The sequence below is a fragment of the Penicilliopsis zonata genome (genome assembly GCF_001890105.1).
Source record: "Penicilliopsis zonata CBS 506.65 unplaced genomic scaffold ASPZOscaffold_7, whole genome shotgun sequence".
Classification (NCBI taxonomy): domain Eukaryota; kingdom Fungi; phylum Ascomycota; class Eurotiomycetes; order Eurotiales; family Aspergillaceae; genus Penicilliopsis; species Penicilliopsis zonata.
In genome coordinates, this window is record NW_019208917.1 from 971,117 (window position 1) to 987,389 (window position 16,273).

Consider the following 16,273-nt stretch of genomic DNA (forward strand, 5'->3'; position numbering starts at 1 on the left):
TATTACTCTGTACTATTAGGGCTTGACCCATCCGGGCTTTCTCCGAGATTGATCTTCCAGAAGAGCATCTTCATGTCGCGCACGTCTTCGCGGAAGTGGTCGCGCGGTATCGAGGCCCGCTCGTGCGTCATGGTGCGGATCTCACGGATGAGTGGCGGGTAGGCTTCGTCGTTGGGGAGCCACCAGTGCGGCAGGTCAGGGACGTCCCAGACTGTTGCTAGGACGGTGCGGTACTTTTGCGCGGTGATGTATCTGTTCATGGTGAGTAAAGACGAGTGAAACGACTCATTAAAGGTAAGGAGGAGGGGGAGAAGAAGAAGAAGATGATGATGATGTAAAAGGAGGAAGTACGTACCCATTAGATTCTAGCTGAGCGAATTTGCGACGACTCCACATGATATGCCGCGAGTCACGCGGAAGAAAAATGCTCAGGATGCCCAAACTATTGCGGAAGGCGATGATGGAGCCCTCCTCCTTGTCTGGCCAGCGCTCGATGGACTCGATGAAACGGCACTGCTCGAGGGCGAGCGCCTGCAGTTCCTCGGGGGATTCCGTGGTGGTGCCCAACGCCTGGATGGACTGGTAGCGGAACATGAGGGTCGTGGCCAACATGTCGACCCAGATGTAGTTGGCCTCCCAGAGCGGGCCCTTGTACAGGCCGCGGGGCACGTACGGGTTGACGATGTCGTCGGGATTCAGCGGGAGGGAGTGAGGGAAGTCGGTGATGGCATGTTCGGAGGCTTCGTACTGCTGCAGGATGCTCTTCTCCCGGTCTAGGATCTGCTGCAGCTGTGCGTTTTCTATCGCAAAGTCCTCGAGCGAGATCACTCCGCTCGACAGCCGGGCGTACAGCGAGGCTAGCTCCAATCCGAACCGGCGGTTCAGTGAGTTGCACAGTGCTAGCTGTTTGCCGATGTCGTGCGGATACAGCGCCGCCTGCTCTGCGTCCCCTTGCTCGATGGCCATGTACCACTCCCAGCCGAGCACCGTCTCGGCGCCGGCTAGGATACCAGCCACCACGTCGAACCGGGCGTACCAGATGAAGATGTGCCGGTCGAGATCGTTGGTCTTGATTGATTCGGGCGACAGCAGTTCGTTCATCAACGCATGGGCCGCTTGGTGGTGGTCGATCAGGTTGACCCAATCCCCAACGTATTCCTAATAGAAGTCAACCAAACAAGAACATTCTGGGTGTTCTCCTTAAGACGTACATACCTCAATGGTGGTCAGGACCAGAACCGTGATCAAGGTGGCCTTGGTGTGTTCCTCCCCAGCGCCCAGAGACCTGCGCAAGAGCTGCAGTGCGAGGTTGTAGTATTTGAGAAAAGGGTGTAAGGTGCCCCCCGGGATGCGTAAAGAATGATGGTAGGCCGAAAAGGCAACGACAGCGTAGAGCAGCGGCTCGTACTGTAGAGCATGTTCGATGATGGTGTGGCGCATAAAGTGGCTGCCGCTCTGTCTCAAGAAATAATGGTGGTGGGTTAGCACACGCTGGTGGAAATCAAGATAGAACTGCTCGTCCCCTGGAGGTGGTGGAGTGCCGGACTGAGAAGGGCCGCCACCACCAGCATCACCATCACCGAGCGAGTGCAACGGTTTCAGGTGGGTAGTAGAGAAATCGGTGGGTGAGGGGAGGTTTGCTGCCTGTTGGGTGTGACTCCCGGTGTCTAGGGAATGGGAAATCTGGGATTGAGTGGTAATAGGTGCCGCTGTGGCCGGCGTGGAGGGACTAGATCCGGCAGCGTCTTCATCGACGATGGTTTCGAGCCCGCCACCAGCCGTATCCCCGGGCGAAGCGCTACCTTGCGAGGCGGGTTTGGATTCAGGGGACTTATTGCGTGTTTTGGACGTCGAGGACTTGGATGTCGGTACTGGGTAGACGCAATCCCGGTTTCCTTTCCTACATCCTGGTTGTTGTTAACGAGGAACTGAGAGAGAGAGAGAGAGAGAGAGAGAGAGAGAGAGAGAGAGAGAGAGAGAGCAACTTACTCTCACAAACTGGGCGGGCTTCATCACACTACCGCCGAGGGTGGGAGGTCACCGTCAGTGACGCGATATTCTCCAGACCGAGGAGAGTGGGAGACAAGAACAATGCGTACCTTGATACGGCGGGAGCGGCAGGTGAAGCATCCACTGCGGGTACGTTTATGTTTCTTCTGATCGGGAGCAGGCGGCAGTGTGGACGAGTGGTTATGTAGGGGATAAGGCGAGACGGAAATGGGTTGAGCAGGATGCTGGCTCCCCGGGGGATGATTGTTGCCATGCCACATGGTTAAGCCGTGGGGGGATTGGGGAGGAGCGAAGAAGGCAGCCAACTGGTGGGAGGGGTGCTGGAGTGGTATTTGATGCGGGTGATGGTGGAACTGATTCTGAAGCTGAAGCTGCTGCTGCTGCTGCTGCTGCTGATGATAATGATGTGGGATCTGAAATTGTTGCTGCTGGAGATGGAACTGGAGATCCGAGCAGGACAGATCGGGCAGACGGGCACCCGTCATGGAGGCTCTGGAAGGAGGGGGATTCGACGGCGCCATGGTCGTCGGAGGCAAACGAACATGCACAACGACGATGATGACAACGACTTGACACGGCAGACGGACTCAGAAGGTGGCGGCATAGACTGTCAATTAACCATCAGTTTTGGGTTGATCTAGTTGATATCCCAGAACTTAAAATCGGTGAGCGTAATAGAAAAGATAGAGAGAAAAAAAAGAGCTCTCTATCTAACTAACAAGGGAAAAAAGAACGAAAAGAACGAAAAGAACGAGAAGAAGAAGAAGAAGAAGAAGAAGAAGAAGAAGAAGAACTAAAAGAGCGGAGGAGACCGACAGTCATCGCAAGCTGGTGGGGAGAGGGAGAGGGAGAGGAGAGGAAGAGGAGAGGAAGAGGAAGAGGGGGGGGGGGCCATATGGGAGGTGGTCCCAGATCCACCGTTCTAGTGCCCACTGTCAATGTCACTGCGTACGGAATAATTATCCGTACCTGGCTGAGATGAAGACGGATGGCATCTGTGCAGGACAGAATGGAGTCAAGGTAAGGCGGGCAGTGACTATCATTACCACAGTAGAATGGAACAGACCAGACTAGACCAGGTCCATCAACCATCCGAATCTACCGAAGGGCTGAAAACCGCCCCACTGGGCGGATCACAGGAAGTTTTCGGGGTACAGACACGAAGAAGAGAAAGAGAAGAGAAAGAGAAGACGAGAGAAGATGGAGAGGTCGGGTGTCAGATTGAGGGATCCAGATGCTGTCAGTTGCGGCTGTTTGTCCCTTGTCCTGTCAACGGCTCGAGATGCTACTTTGATCCTAGCGTCTGGTTATGGCCGAGGATCGCCTTTGGGCACGAGCTGAGGTAGAAGAGACGGCAAGAGATGGCAGGAGATGGCAGGAGATGGCAGGAGATGGCAAGAGATGGCAAGAGATGAGCAAGGCTTGTCAGCATTTAGTTGAGTATACTCCATACTACTAACTAATTAGATACAAGTAAGTGCATGAGTAGTAAAATTCTGTGGCAGTGCGCGGAGTATTCCATTTCCACTTCGCGGCTACCTGCCATTCTGGGTGTGAAGGTTGCCACTAGTATATGAGGGAGTATATACTATGACATAGTAAAATGGCAGGTAACTAGTTACTCTATATAAGCACTGCCATGAAGGATTCAAAAACAAGGCAACTGGGGAAGGATTGATTGGGTTCCAGAGACCAGGTGCAATAGTTCTCCATGTGGCCACGGATCCAAGATGGTGTGCCGTGGCCCACTTTATACTAGAATAATGAAGGATTATTACCAAGTATGCATTCATAATTTATAGATCTTCATTAGGTGTCTATTTGTATCTATTGACGATAGTAATCTAAGAGTAGACAGAGTACAGAGTATATCGACTGTCTAAGTACTATAGGGTATGGAGTATATAGTATGCAGTAGCAGTATGCAGTAGGTACTATATGCAGTACAGTGACAGTTTATAGTGTGTGGTATACCTCTATTACCATACCAGACACTATGCTTTAACTTTAAGTACCTAGGTATTCCCAAGATAATTTAGCATTAATTATGCCCGGCAAACCCGGAAGCTTGAAGTTTATCTGAGCCACTACCTATACTACATAGTTATATCTCATTAACAAACTACTCTCATCCAATATTGTCAATACTTAGTAGATACTCCCACTACTCCTACTACTCCTACTCCTACTACTCCTACTCCTACTCCTACTACTACTCCTACTCCTACAACTACTACTACTACAGAGTACTCAATATGTCATACGGTGTCTATCGAGTAAGTGACCACTGAATATTACTACTAACTATACGCAGTACTTCATACGAGTACGGCACTAAGCATGCACCCCTTTCTCCACAAAACAGTCATGGGTGACGGTGGCTGAAGCTGATACAATGGTTCACAGTCTAATTTCTAGGGGCGTCAGATTCATCTCCGGCTCTTAGAATGCCGGTACTAGTCAGTGGTTCCTAGCATCCTATTGAATAACAAATATTACCCAGACTGCCGATTTCCGGCCGGACACGCGGATAATGCAGATTTAGCCTTTTAAGCATTTTCTCTATTTCATTTCCTGAGTACTAGGAAGTACTATAACTAACTACGTAGTACCTTAGTTAACTAATTACTACATAACTACCTACCTTGACTACTGTAGAGTTAACTAGTTTAAAAAAGCTACCCTCGGACCTCTATTGCCTGACTAGTTGGGTTAGCCTGGAACTAATGGGGTTAGTGAGCTTAGCCACCAGGTAGCATTAGGTAAATATAGGATTCGCCACATCGGGCTTGATTTAGTCCGTGGACCGCATTGTGTCGTGGAGTATACCGTACTCGTCTTCAAGTACTGGTTAGTGAACTTTCGCCTGAGCCATACACAGAATAGTACTAGGTACTCCATACTGTACAACGCATTTATACACTCTCAATAGCCATGCGTAACCCCTCAATGACCACCCCCCACTCGACAGCATGCACCTTCTTCTCAAAGACATGCACATCCTCGTCCTCCCCGGCGACAAACGGTATCTCCCGCACCACCAGGGGGGTCCCCATGTCCACCTCCGAGATGACCTTGTGGATCATCACGCCTGTTTTTGAAATCTCCCCTGCTTTCCATGCCGTATGCGCTCGTTCAATTGCATTCTAAAAAGTAGTTAGCCATATATGACATCGACATAGCCATGTACAAGAGAAAAGATGCTTATATAAGAGAGAAAATGCTTACCACCCCATTGAAAGCCCCCGGGAGAGCAGGGTGCAAGTTGATAATAACCACCCCCGCCTCTTCCAGCGGACCCAAAAATCGCGGCGAAAGCACATGCATGAATCCCAGACAGGCGACCACAGCAGGTTGATCGGCCAGAACCAGCCGGGCAAGTTCGGCATCGTACTCCTCCCGCGCGGCACGCACCCCGTCCTCCGTCGCGGGATGTTGTTTCTTGTATTTCACCAGGTTGTGGTACGTCGTCGGGATGGAGGCCACCCGCGCCCGTTCCAGTCCGTATGCATCTTTGCGGTTCGAGAGCACCCGCACGATCGTCGTCGCGGGCAGCTGCTGCGCGGCCACCGCGTCAATCACCGCTTGTAGGTTCGACCCGTTGCCGGATATCAGTACGCTGAGTCGGGTGGTCATTGTGAAGAAGAAGAGAAAAAAAAGAAAAGAAAATGAGGGGTATTGAAAAAGCTTGTCTGCTCAGCCTGCTCTCTGCCGCTTGCCTTGCTTGTCGAGGTGTCTTGATTGGTATAAACAGTATCTATCAATGAGGGTATATCCTGGCCTTTGGTATATGTATAGAGAGATGAACACTCATTGAATTGTCAAGGGTTCAATTGCACCGAAAGTGAACTCATGTTATCGAGGCGGGGCAGAGTCGAGTCCGACAATAGTGAGTGGGGGATGCTGAGTAAGCTCTACTCCGATAACCAGATACGGAGTAACTACCTATTCACTGTCTGTTATGTAGTTACTGGTTAGTACTATCTAGTCAACTATGGGATACTATTATGGCTACTGACAAGTATATGAATATTCGTTCGAATCAAGGAATAGTGACACAAGATAACTACATATGTAAGGCAATGAGATACCAATGGAATATGCAAGGGCCACGGCCTGTCCAAATGTCAAATCACTCGACTGGCTCGCTCAAAGGAAGACGGATCATGAGAATAATTTCAAAATCAGAGACAGGAAACACAAGAAAAATGCCACATAGGGGAGAGGGATATCGAGACAGACGCGAGAGAGGATATCTGCAAAGAAAATTCGTTATGCCATTGAACAACCAACAGCTCCGCGCTAAAGGCCCGCATGAGAGCCCATATGAAATAACCTAAGTCCGTAAATTAAGAGTGGCGCTGGCCTCCGAGAGATGAATAGATGTAACTCGATCAAAGCTCGGTCGTGTGGGGTAAGAACGGTCAGACGGCAGTGTCCTGCACTGGGTTCGAAGTAGAGGATTCAGTTACGCCTTGGCCTCGACAGAGAGGACAAGAGTTGCGGCCGGTAGTTAACCACTGCAAATGTACGTTAGCTCCAACCTCGTCAGAGGCAAAGCGGAAAACGTGGACAAACCTGGTCAATACAATCCTTGTGATAGATGTGTTGGCACCTCGTCAGTTGTCGGAGTTCCTCGGCTGCTTCATAGTCGCTGAGACAGATCAAGCACCGATCTCCGTCAGGAACCTGGAACCCGCCCACGCCGTCAATAGGTTCCGCAACCAAAGAGCCCGCATATTCAACAAGACGGAACAGACCGCCAGCTGAGCTGACATCTGCCTGAGAAGCAACCGGAGGCTTGGCCGGACCCAGTAATGACGAGAGCAGAATCATGTCCTCATAGGTGGGGTTCTATCAACATATATATTAGTACGGAGGATTGCAAAGTTAGGACTGAAAAGGCTTACATCGGTGAAGAGGCTAGGGGTGGCAAAGGCTGGATGATTCTCTGAAAGATTGGTGCCAACCACGTATATCAACCAGCTTCGGCCAGCAGTCGGGGTAGCGTTATCAGGTTCAACAAGACCATTGCGTCTGACAGACCCTGACCCAAGATCGCGATGACGAGCGTATTCTGAATCACTGCGGCGTCGCTGGTGATTGATACTCGGGGTCATCTGGTCTTCGGCTAGTTCGTCTCGAGGCTGGGTTGACTCGTCTTCCAGAAGTTCGGGAAGAATGTTGGGCGAGAAGGCAGAAGCCGATGATGGCCGTCGGCTTGGCGTTGAGGTCCCCGAGGATACCGCTGAGATCCCCGGTTCTGCAGGGGTCGACGGGGGAGGGTGGGGCCCCGGAGGCGACTCTGACATCGCTGTTGGAAGAGACGATGGCAGACCACCTTGGGACCCTGCATCTGACAGCCTGCGGGAAGAAAGAGGTGGAACATGTCCCTGAGCCCGATGGGAAGAGTCCGGTCCCCCTCCAGCAAGCACGCCGTTACCTCCCGCCGAAGGACGACTGGGTGCAAACCTTGGACGTCCGTCCATCCGAGGTAACGCAATATTACCGTCAGCGGGGTTTCTCGGTCTAGTCGCTGGATTCGAGAATGGAAGGCCAAGCAAGGCATCCAACCCGGTTCCAGCATTGGCTGGCGGCTCACTGCCCGCAGCATTGCTTGCAGGAACAGATCTCACCCCGACCACGACCAGGGTCACTGTGCGCCCTTCAGAGCCACCTTGTTGAGCGTCGTCAACTTCCATCTGATCGGATTGCCTGCTAGTCTCATTGGTGCCCGCTGACTGTCGACCTGGCGCAGGCGGAGCACCACCACCAAAAGTGTCTGAATTAGAAAACCGAAAGACCCTGAGAAAGTTTACGGGAGGTGCAGGCCCATCACCTTGAGGGTTCGCGGAGTCGCCAGGTGGCGCAGCATTAGCCTGGGCCGACGTAGCGTGTTGCAAGCTTTGAATGAAATTCTCCAAGGAACCATCGAGGCCATCGTTTCCCAGGGATTGGATGTTGGGCAAAACTGGCCCATTCACACCGGACAGCTGTGCTGCGATGGCTGCTGCTGCCAGCTGCAAGACGCGAGACAAGGGGGTATGCTCTTCGCGCCGTGCCGCCCGCGATGACCGGGCCCTCAAGAGGCTCGGAAGCCGGCGTACGCCCATCATTCCAGGACTGGACTGTCCCGAGGGAACGGGGGATATAGACCGCGTATTTGGAATGGCAGGCTCTACCGAGTCCAGTTCGTGAGGGGGTTCACTGAAATCCAACCGTGTATCCATTGCCCGCGGCAGAGGAAGAAGAATGTTGGGGCTGTCGTTATTGGATATGTTAACGGCTTGGTGCCGGGATGTTCCTGCATCTGGCTCCGTGATGGTCGAGGGTGGCTGGCCAAATATCTGAGAGATCGGGTTTGACAAAGAGTTCCGAACACGGTGTAACCGCGCACTTCGCCTCCAAGAAACACCATGACTAGATTCAGCGGAACGCTCGGACGTATGGAGGTAGGAAGGATTAGGAAGCGCATCCGAATTGAGAGATGCATCCGGATGTGGGATAAAGTACGGGGGGGTGCGAAGTGAGCGTCGTCTGGCTATGCCTCTTGACCCAAGCGAGCTGAAAGGGCTAAATCGGCTGCTGCCATGGGCGGTCTCGGAGCGGGGTAGCGTCCTCGACACGATACCATGTCGATGGGCTTGGCCTTCTGCAGGTGTTTCTTCTTCGCTATTGAGCAAGCCTCGAATGACCGAATTGGGCAAAATTCTTGACCCTAACCGGGACATGGTGGATTGTCTTCTTGCAGCCATGCGAGCAAGGGTGGCAGATCGATACGCCTGCTGCTCGTTGCGCGCATTCTGAGAGTCGTTCTCTGGTATACTTCTCATCTGTTCCCAAGCTGCCAGGTCGTTACCTGAAGGAGAGGAAGAATGCTGTGGTGCGGGGTCCCCGTGGAATGACGGGCCCTCATGGCCGTTGGAGCCTGTTCCCGAAGGGAAGCTGGACTCGGACTGCTCCGGTATCTGTCCGTTGTTCATCTCTTCATGCCTTGGGCCACGATCACGTCCTATCTGAGAAAACCTCCTGAAGTCTGAAAGAGATCTGCGGCGGGTTTCTCGTTGCGTCGAAGAGGTCTGTCCCATAGTAACAGGCTGCAAGCTGATACGTCGGGGGTGTGAAGCCTAAAGACTGCAGAACGCCATGGAAGTCTGCTCAACTAGAGCGACAGAAGTATTAGCAGTTTGTCCATCGATTCAAAAAGCAAAGTGAAGACTGTCAGAAGGCAGTCGGTACTGTTGCGTGTGGCCACCCGGCGTTGAGACAACCTTCTAGAATCTGACAAATCATTCAGCAGAGACGCACCACTTACTCAACGGCAATCAAGACACAATACAACCAGCGTAGCACACCTCAATATGTATGATGAATTATCTGTCCGATCTCTATCGTGGACCGAGAAGATGAAAGGTCGAGTAACCCAAGGTTTCGGCGGTTTCGAGGTTGAACAGCGCAGTTTCCCCCAACGGAGAGGACGATAACCGAAGACGATCTGACCCGACAGTCAAGACTCCACCGCCCCAGAATTCAGAGGGAAGCGATTAAATCCTCAAGAAACACCCGTAGATATAGCCAGAGTTATTTGACTACACAGAAAAGAACGGAAACAATTGTCCCGGAAAGATGGGTTGAGTCCCTGAGTCTTGGGGGTGGCGTGGAGCGAGTCAATGGGGAATTGAGTCGAGTCAGATCCAATCCGACCGGTAAAAAGAAACAGCTAGAAGATAAGATGAGCCAGACCAGCGAGCCCAATCGGAAGGAAGAAAACAACGACTGCAAATGATGTGGAAGAGGGATGGAAAACGGACGAAGACGAAGACGAAGACGAAAACTAGAGGAGGAGGAGGAGGAGGAGGAGGAGGTGGTGATGCTGATGGGCGGTTCGTAGCTGCTGTTCCACCCAGGCGGGTCGCCTATATTTGAGGCCTGAGAAACCAGGCATAAAGGCCCAGTTGACGGGTTCGTCAATCTTGCCGAAGTGGGCCTCAGGGTCGTCTTTTTTGACAACAACCACTACTGTGCAGGATGCGCTCTTGCTCACAACAAAGGGGCAAAGAGGACATTCCAGCATGGATAGGCGTCCCAAACGCTGCAAATAGCAACTGGCGACCGTGAGCGACACACTGGACCCTCTTAGCGTGACGATTACGCCGTACGAGAGCACAACCAAGACCTTGAGCTAGGCCGACTGATGACTGTGCGTTCTACGGTGAGGAAGACCTGGGCATAGTCTCGTGGCCATTGTGACTGTCTTTTCTGATGGCGTCTGGCCCATCGGCGTCTCTCTTCTCGTTGCCCCTTCCCTCATGGCACCAACCGCAGAGTGCACGGGTGGCACGTTATGAGCCCCGAAAACGGAGAAAGAGGCATGTGGACTGGGGGGAGGACGATGACGATTATGATGATGAAGACGCGGCTGCTGATGGTGAAACAACCGATGCTGTCTCTGCATCAGACGATGCCCCGACTGGTTCAACGTTGATTCTCTCGCCAGATGAGGCTCACCAGTACAGAGTGGCCGGTCTCTCCTTTGACAAAGAGATCCCGAAAGGAAATTTCCCCCATGGCCCGGCGCCGGAAAACTCTCGGTCTACTCACACACAATCTGTGGTACTGAAGGGGTTAGCTTCTCTATCGCCGCCGGTCTATCCTCCCCAGGGTGTCACCGCCACTCAGCAAGGCAATCTGCGGCTTCATCATCTGGCGGTCTTGACCGCCATCCTACACCGGTGTTTACTGGAGGGGGATTATATTCGCGCGGGAAGAGCGTGGGGATTAATTCTTCGTGAGGAATACGCGGGGGTCCCGATAGATGTGCGAAGCGGGGGTAGATGGGGCATAGGCGCCGAAATCCTCCTCCGTCGAGACCTGCAGCTCTCGCAAATGGCGTCGAGGCATCAGCGGGTTAACGAGGAAGCTCATAATTCGGATACCCGCCTGCAACCATCATTTACCAGGAAAGGGTTCGAGGATGCTAAGCTCTATTACGAGAGACTAATCATTCAACATCCTTATCGAAAAACGGCTCCAGATTCTGTATCATCTATGAATTTTTACCCTGCCATGTATGGTCTCTGGATCTATATCACCCAAGAGGAGAGCAAAATGGCCCTGGAAGGCCAGCCCGATGACGATGACGATGCGTACGAAGAAAACTCACACCATGAAGACGCCATGTCGGACATCGAGTTTAGCTCTAGTTCAAGACACCGGCAAACGCGGATATCCAAGGTAAAACAAAAGGAACTGGAGCAAGCGCAACAGATTGCCGCGAGGATTGATGAACTCATTGTGTCGCCCCCCTATTCTGATTCGCCCGAACTTCTCGAGTTGAGAGGGATGGTTTCCCTTTGGATTGCAGACCTGTTTGTCGCATCCCTGCCACAGGCAGGTTTTTCTGAATCCAACTCTGTCGAAGAATCACACGATTCTATTTTCGCAAGGCGTGAGCAAAGACTGGCCATCGAAAAACGTCAATCCGAGCTACAAAGGTCTCGGGAATTCTTCGAAAAGGCCCAACAACGCCGTAAAGGCGTAGCATATTCGTTCCAGCGGCTTCATATCGAGGACGGATCTCCATCTCTTTGATCTAAATACTGTCTAGAATTTTGGTTATAGATAAATATTTCTCTATACACAATGATATTATCAGAAGAACCTATCAAATAGGTGAGTAGTAGCTCTTAATATAGTCAGCTATTAATCAGATATCATGTAAACAAAGATAAGCGTGCTTTTTGAATGAAGCTACGAATACGAAGTTCATGAACGTATAATTGGCACGTGATCTCGTGGCTTGGTCGCGCGCTTGATTATCGCGTGGTCTGAAAAGTCCGACGTCTATCTGTCAACACGATTCCCTGTGTCTGCCATGGCCTTGAGCTCCCTTAGATCGACCTTGAGCCACTCTGTTTGCTGCTAAATTTTGTCACTAAACATTCTAATCCCTGATCCCTCGCCGAAGCAGCCATGCCTGTTGGGAATTATGTTCGATCCAAGGAAGCTGGCCCATTCCGTCCTACGACCGATGAAGGAGGGGTTCCGCGCAGGTCGCGGCAGTTCCTGGCCGACCAAGTGAAAGTAGAAGTGCCTGCTACGAGACTCGTCGGACCTACCTTCTCAGAGGCCAGTGGGGGACAGCACAGTGGTTTTCCGTTAGATGCGCCCCCGAATGGCTTTCACATTCAGCAGGAGAACGGTGTGCAGAGGGATATGTTCGACACAGATGTCGAGGGGGTGGATGATTCCACTATCGCAGGTACCAGTGTCATGGATGTTGACGAGTTCAAAATGCCTATTTCATCGTATTCGAGAGCTCCGCCACAGGGTACAGACTCGCAACCCCTCTACCACCCACCTCCGCCTGAGCCGCAAGCACGTGAATTCAAGTGGTCCGACTACGAAGCAGCTGCGGACGTGGCCGGATACAACTCAGACGATGCTGATAGTGAAGGGAGCCATCGGACGTTCGTGCTTGGAGATGAGAACACCAACAAGCCTACGGAGGAGCCGGTCCAGATAAACAACTGGTATCTATCACAGAAGGTCCGCACGGTTGAAGAGCCTCGCCCTACTTCTTCATCGAGTCGGCGTCTAGAAAATTTCTGGGCTGCCAGCAAAAGGACAAATGGCAAGTCTACAACTCTCTCACAACTTGAAGCGAAGCCCCTGGGTTTGGTTCCTGCGGTGACTTCGGGATCAAAGCTCACCGGTAAAGTGTTGCCTGTGAATGGCAGCAGACGGATTGTTCTTCCTCGAAGTATGACGACTACACCAAAGAGCCGCTTCAGTCCACCGAAGCCGTCACTGCTTGAACAACTTGATCTGTCTCCTACGCGCCAAACTTCTGGCCCTCGACCTCAACCGGGTGGAAAAAAGACGACAGTGGCAAAGTCTCCTCCTCCTCAAGATGACGAGAATGATGCAGGAATACTGAGTGATACTCGCCGAGACAGAAGGGACAGTAGTCTCTCAACAAGTGCATTTGATCTCACCAACATAGACATACTGGACCATACTGGTATCGATCATACTGATGACGGCCATGACGACGACACGCTAGATGACCTATATCCCGATCGACCGCCTATCCGAATAAACATACGAGAGACAACGGAGTCGAAGAAGACGCAGATCGAAGCAGACTACCCCATTGATGTCATACGTCAGAAGTCATTTTCGGATCTTCAGGCTGAGCCATTTGACCGCATCCCATCCCCAGTCCCCCAACAAGCCTCTTCTCCAGAACCAGTGGATCCATCCGACATGATATCTGCACTCCTTCGGTTTAGCGGCCAAGAACGAAACAACTATCTCTCGAATCTGACCATTGACGAATGGGAAGACTGTGGCGACCAGTTACTCGACCGGTTCAGCAACATGCTAACCCAAATGAAGGATCTGCGCCGCGCACGACGCAAAACTGCCGCGGCATTCGAAGCCGAGATCAAGAGGAGACACGAGTCCGTCCAGAACGAGAACTTGAACTTATCGAACCAGCTCAGCGAGATGCGCAAGGGTGGCATTGATGTGCTGCGCGGCCGGTCCCCGCCTAATCCCAGTCCTTAGGTTCTAATAATGCTGATACCTTGGGCTTCGCTTTCTACTGAATTTTGTCACTTCTGCGACCGCCTTTTCTCGTCCGCGAGTTTGTTTGTTTGTTTGTTTGTTTTTTTATGCTGTTTCAATGAGCCGATATCATATACCCTCTTGCCTTGTCTATATGATTCATGAATGGTTTTAAACCCCGGGGTGTCCCTCCGAGGATAAGACTACCTTTTCTCCCACGGTTATACTTCCAATGATAGAGATATCATAGTTAATTCTACGACTGTAGATTTGTCTCCATTCAAGTGATGAGTAGATAAATATATCCTCCTGCCTACCAACACCTCGTTCCATAATCTAGATGATATTCGAGAAAAAGAAGAAGACTCTATGTAGAATCTTGGCCTGCGCCCTGTCCGAATAATACCCCCGCAAGCCGCTTGTAGTCCTCTAATAGAAGAGATATATCTCCAATCTTCAGATCATGGACGTCCTTGATGTCGAGGAACCGCTGGATGGGAGGGTCCGGCTTAGGACCTGTAGGTCGGGAAGCCTCCTTAGCGGGAGTGGGCTGAAGACGGGTCTTGTCTGCGGTAGCGGTTTTCACTTCGGGGGAGGGATGAGAAGGAGTAGGAGGATCGGTGGGATTGCGGCCCAGGTTCCGGATCATTCCTGGGATGTGACTTAATGGGTTAAATGAAGTTCCAAAATTCTTCATTGACTCGAGAGGCGTGATAGGGGTGCTGGGTCCCGGCGGCAGGGAGCCTGGCGTTTGTGCCTCGTCCTTGAGTAGGGAACCAGAGAGTGCTAGCGGCCGCTTGGGTATGGTGCTTGTGGTAGTACTACTGCTCTGGGTTCGAACGCTATCCGTACTTCTATCCCGGGACGACTTCCCCCCGCTCATAATATTTCGCAATCTTTCCTCGGTTGTCAATTCAGAGGGTCTGTGTGTACGCTCTGTGGGAGGGGTCTCTCCTCGGAGCAGATTATCCTCTTGAGCCGATGTTTTCTTGTCCCCATCCGCCGGGTTTGCAACAAGACGGCGGGCTTCCGCCAAGGTTTTGGGTAGAGATTCTACACCGGAACCCTGGTGGTTTGCCTGTAACTCCTTAAGGCGACCAAATACAAAGTTGAGGCTGCTGTCTAGGGTTGCACCGATATTTTTGAGGCCCTGGTCCGCTGTGTTTCGGACGGCGTCATTGGCAGCGCCCAAGACCTTTGCGGGGGGCTGAAAAAGGTTACTCAGCCGTCGCTGCTGAGGCGATAAAGATGCTGCAGGTCTCGGCAATGTGGCGGGAATGCCTTGCTGAGTGGGCGGTTTCAAAAATTCCGGAGATGCAGAGGCTGGCGTCACCGACGATACTGGACCTTCCTGTGCGAGGCGAGGGAATTCAGACTTCTCAAGAGCGGCTGTTGCATCACTTGGCGGCAACGTATGGCTATCTGGTGTCTCTCCGGTACGCAGGGTAGAAAGTTCTATATTTTCTAGGAAGCTGACCGCAGCTTCAAGGTTAGTTAAGCAATAGGCGGTCTCGCCATCGATCTTGCTTGATGATCTGAAGTGTTGCACGAAGGACAAGTTGCTGATAATATTGATGCCCTCTGGCGGACAATTAATGAGACAGTAGATCAACGTGGGTAGAATCTCGTCGGCAGAGGCTGACGAGCCTATTAACTTGGTTAGGGCATCGACAATCGCTTTATATGCGGCGGCCAAATGTTGAAGCTTCCCCAGCGGGTATTTTTCATCATTCATTTTGATGAGACACTCTCGCGCAGTGGCGAGACATTCGTTCGTTTGTTGTTGCTTTTCTTCGTCAACAGCCGCAAGGTCAATGTCAACCCCCAGTTCTTTCAAGTCGGTTCCAACTAGAGACAGAGCGGCGGTCTTCGAACGCAGCTTTTCATCTCGAACCTCATCCAGCGTACTTCTATGCCGCCATATCTTGTCGTAGATGCTTTCACATGCGCGTCGTTCCACAGCTTCTTCCAGCGCAACACGTTTGCGAGCCAGGAATCGACGAGCTTTCCTCCTTTCAGCCACTTCTACAGCTGTCAGCATCTGGCGGCTTGTAACAGCCTTTCCTCCCTTCGCATTGGCCTTTGTCTGGGTTGCACCCCGCGCATTTTCCGGTGAAGAGTGAGGTGACGGCTCGCGATTTATCCGAGAGGCAAGAGCAGAGATATGTGTGGCAATATGGGAGTCTGCCCGAGCATAGAAGTCTTGAAACATATTTGAGATCCTATCCATGGTAGGAGGAGAGGAATGAACTTTGGCGTTGAGGGATCCGACGAATCTATCAACGGCAAACATTAATACGCCACTAGCCACCAGCAGATAGTAGAAGAGGATGCTAACCGATCGGTCAAGCTGATCAGTTCGATTGGCAGCTCCACCGGCTCTCCCTGCAAGCTCCGCGATATGAAGGAGCCTTCTTCGCCCTCGTCCCCCGGGTTCGTATCCATCGGGTCCGACTTCTCAAACACATCGGGACTGCCAGTCAGTTCCTGGCCATTTAGCGGCAATGGCAGTGGCATCGGTTCCGAATCCCCATTCTCGGAAATTGGCCCAGCCTGCATAGTCTTTGATCTGCTCCGCGCAAAAGGATTTGCACCCGATGATTGTATCTGCGTGTAGGATCGAGCTGCATGAAGTCGAGGTCTTGCAGAGCCATCGTCTTCGAAGGTATCCTCCGAAGACATTGCTGACAGA

At 51.9% G+C, this 16,273-nt stretch overlaps 7 protein-coding genes across 7 annotated transcripts; 3 read left to right on the top strand and 4 right to left on the bottom strand.

Annotated features, from left to right (window-relative positions):
* Positions 1–2: 2 nt before the first annotated feature.
* On the bottom strand, positions 3–2,270 carry ASPZODRAFT_152146 (hypothetical protein; the record flags this gene model as incomplete). The annotated part of the gene is made up of 5 exons (XM_022725818.1): positions 3–252; positions 356–1,158; positions 1,216–1,907; positions 1,990–2,017; positions 2,100–2,270. The coding sequence occupies 5 exons, from the start codon at positions 2,268–2,270 to the stop codon at positions 3–5; spliced, it is 1,944 nt and encodes a 647-aa protein (XP_022581221.1).
* ASPZODRAFT_132840 (hypothetical protein) lies at positions 2,100–3,045 on the top strand. The gene has a single exon (XM_022723128.1). The coding sequence runs from the start codon at positions 2,346–2,348 to the stop codon at positions 2,649–2,651; it is 306 nt and encodes a 101-aa protein (XP_022581222.1). The 5' UTR covers positions 2,100–2,345; the 3' UTR covers positions 2,652–3,045.
* A 1,772-nt stretch (positions 3,046–4,817) lies between these two features.
* On the bottom strand, positions 4,818–5,920 carry ASPZODRAFT_166923 (hypothetical protein). Its single transcript, XM_022726797.1, has 2 exons — positions 5,239–5,920; positions 4,818–5,156 (listed from the first exon to the last, which is right to left on the bottom strand). The coding sequence occupies exons 1-2, from the start codon at positions 5,644–5,646 to the stop codon at positions 4,926–4,928; spliced, it is 639 nt and encodes a 212-aa protein (XP_022581223.1). The 5' UTR covers positions 5,647–5,920; the 3' UTR covers positions 4,818–4,925.
* A 514-nt stretch (positions 5,921–6,434) lies between these two features.
* Positions 6,435–9,098, bottom strand: ASPZODRAFT_142513 (hypothetical protein; the record flags this gene model as incomplete). The annotated part of the gene is made up of 3 exons (XM_022724858.1): positions 6,435–6,530; positions 6,589–6,864; positions 6,921–9,098. 3 exons carry the CDS (start codon positions 9,096–9,098, stop codon positions 6,435–6,437), a joined length of 2,550 nt encoding a protein of 849 aa, XP_022581224.1.
* A 920-nt stretch (positions 9,099–10,018) lies between these two features.
* ASPZODRAFT_132843 (hypothetical protein) lies at positions 10,019–11,701 on the top strand. The gene has a single exon (XM_022723129.1). The coding sequence runs from the start codon at positions 10,273–10,275 to the stop codon at positions 11,599–11,601; it is 1,329 nt and encodes a 442-aa protein (XP_022581225.1). The 5' UTR covers positions 10,019–10,272; the 3' UTR covers positions 11,602–11,701.
* A 109-nt stretch (positions 11,702–11,810) lies between these two features.
* On the top strand, positions 11,811–14,038 carry ASPZODRAFT_2009191 (hypothetical protein). The gene has a single exon (XM_022727525.1). The coding sequence runs from the start codon at positions 11,983–11,985 to the stop codon at positions 13,579–13,581; it is 1,599 nt and encodes a 532-aa protein (XP_022581226.1). The 5' UTR covers positions 11,811–11,982; the 3' UTR covers positions 13,582–14,038.
* Positions 13,949–16,263, bottom strand: ASPZODRAFT_152149 (hypothetical protein; the record flags this gene model as incomplete). The annotated part of the gene is made up of 3 exons (XM_022725819.1): positions 13,949–14,367; positions 14,392–15,857; positions 15,920–16,263. 3 exons carry the CDS (start codon positions 16,261–16,263, stop codon positions 13,949–13,951), a joined length of 2,229 nt encoding a protein of 742 aa, XP_022581227.1.
* Positions 16,264–16,273: the final 10 nt, after the last annotated feature.

Excerpts from the sequence above, each read along its gene's own strand:
- ASPZODRAFT_132843 (XM_022723129.1), top strand. The coding sequence starts at position 10,273 with ATGGCGTCTGGCCCATCGGCGTCTCTCTTCTCGTTGCCCCTTCCCTCA.
- ASPZODRAFT_2009191 (XM_022727525.1), top strand. The coding sequence starts at position 11,983 with ATGCCTGTTGGGAATTATGTTCGATCCAAGGAAGCTGGCCCATTCCGT.
- ASPZODRAFT_166923 (XM_022726797.1), bottom strand. The coding sequence starts at position 5,646 with ATGACCACCCGACTCAGCGTACTGATATCCGGCAACGGGTCGAACCTA. Across the intron at positions 5,157-5,238 it reads CGGGGGCTTTCAATGGGGTG|AATGCAATTGAACGAGCGCA; the intron begins GTAAGCATTTTC and ends ACTACTTTTTAG.
- ASPZODRAFT_132840 (XM_022723128.1), top strand. The coding sequence starts at position 2,346 with ATGCGGGTGATGGTGGAACTGATTCTGAAGCTGAAGCTGCTGCTGCTG.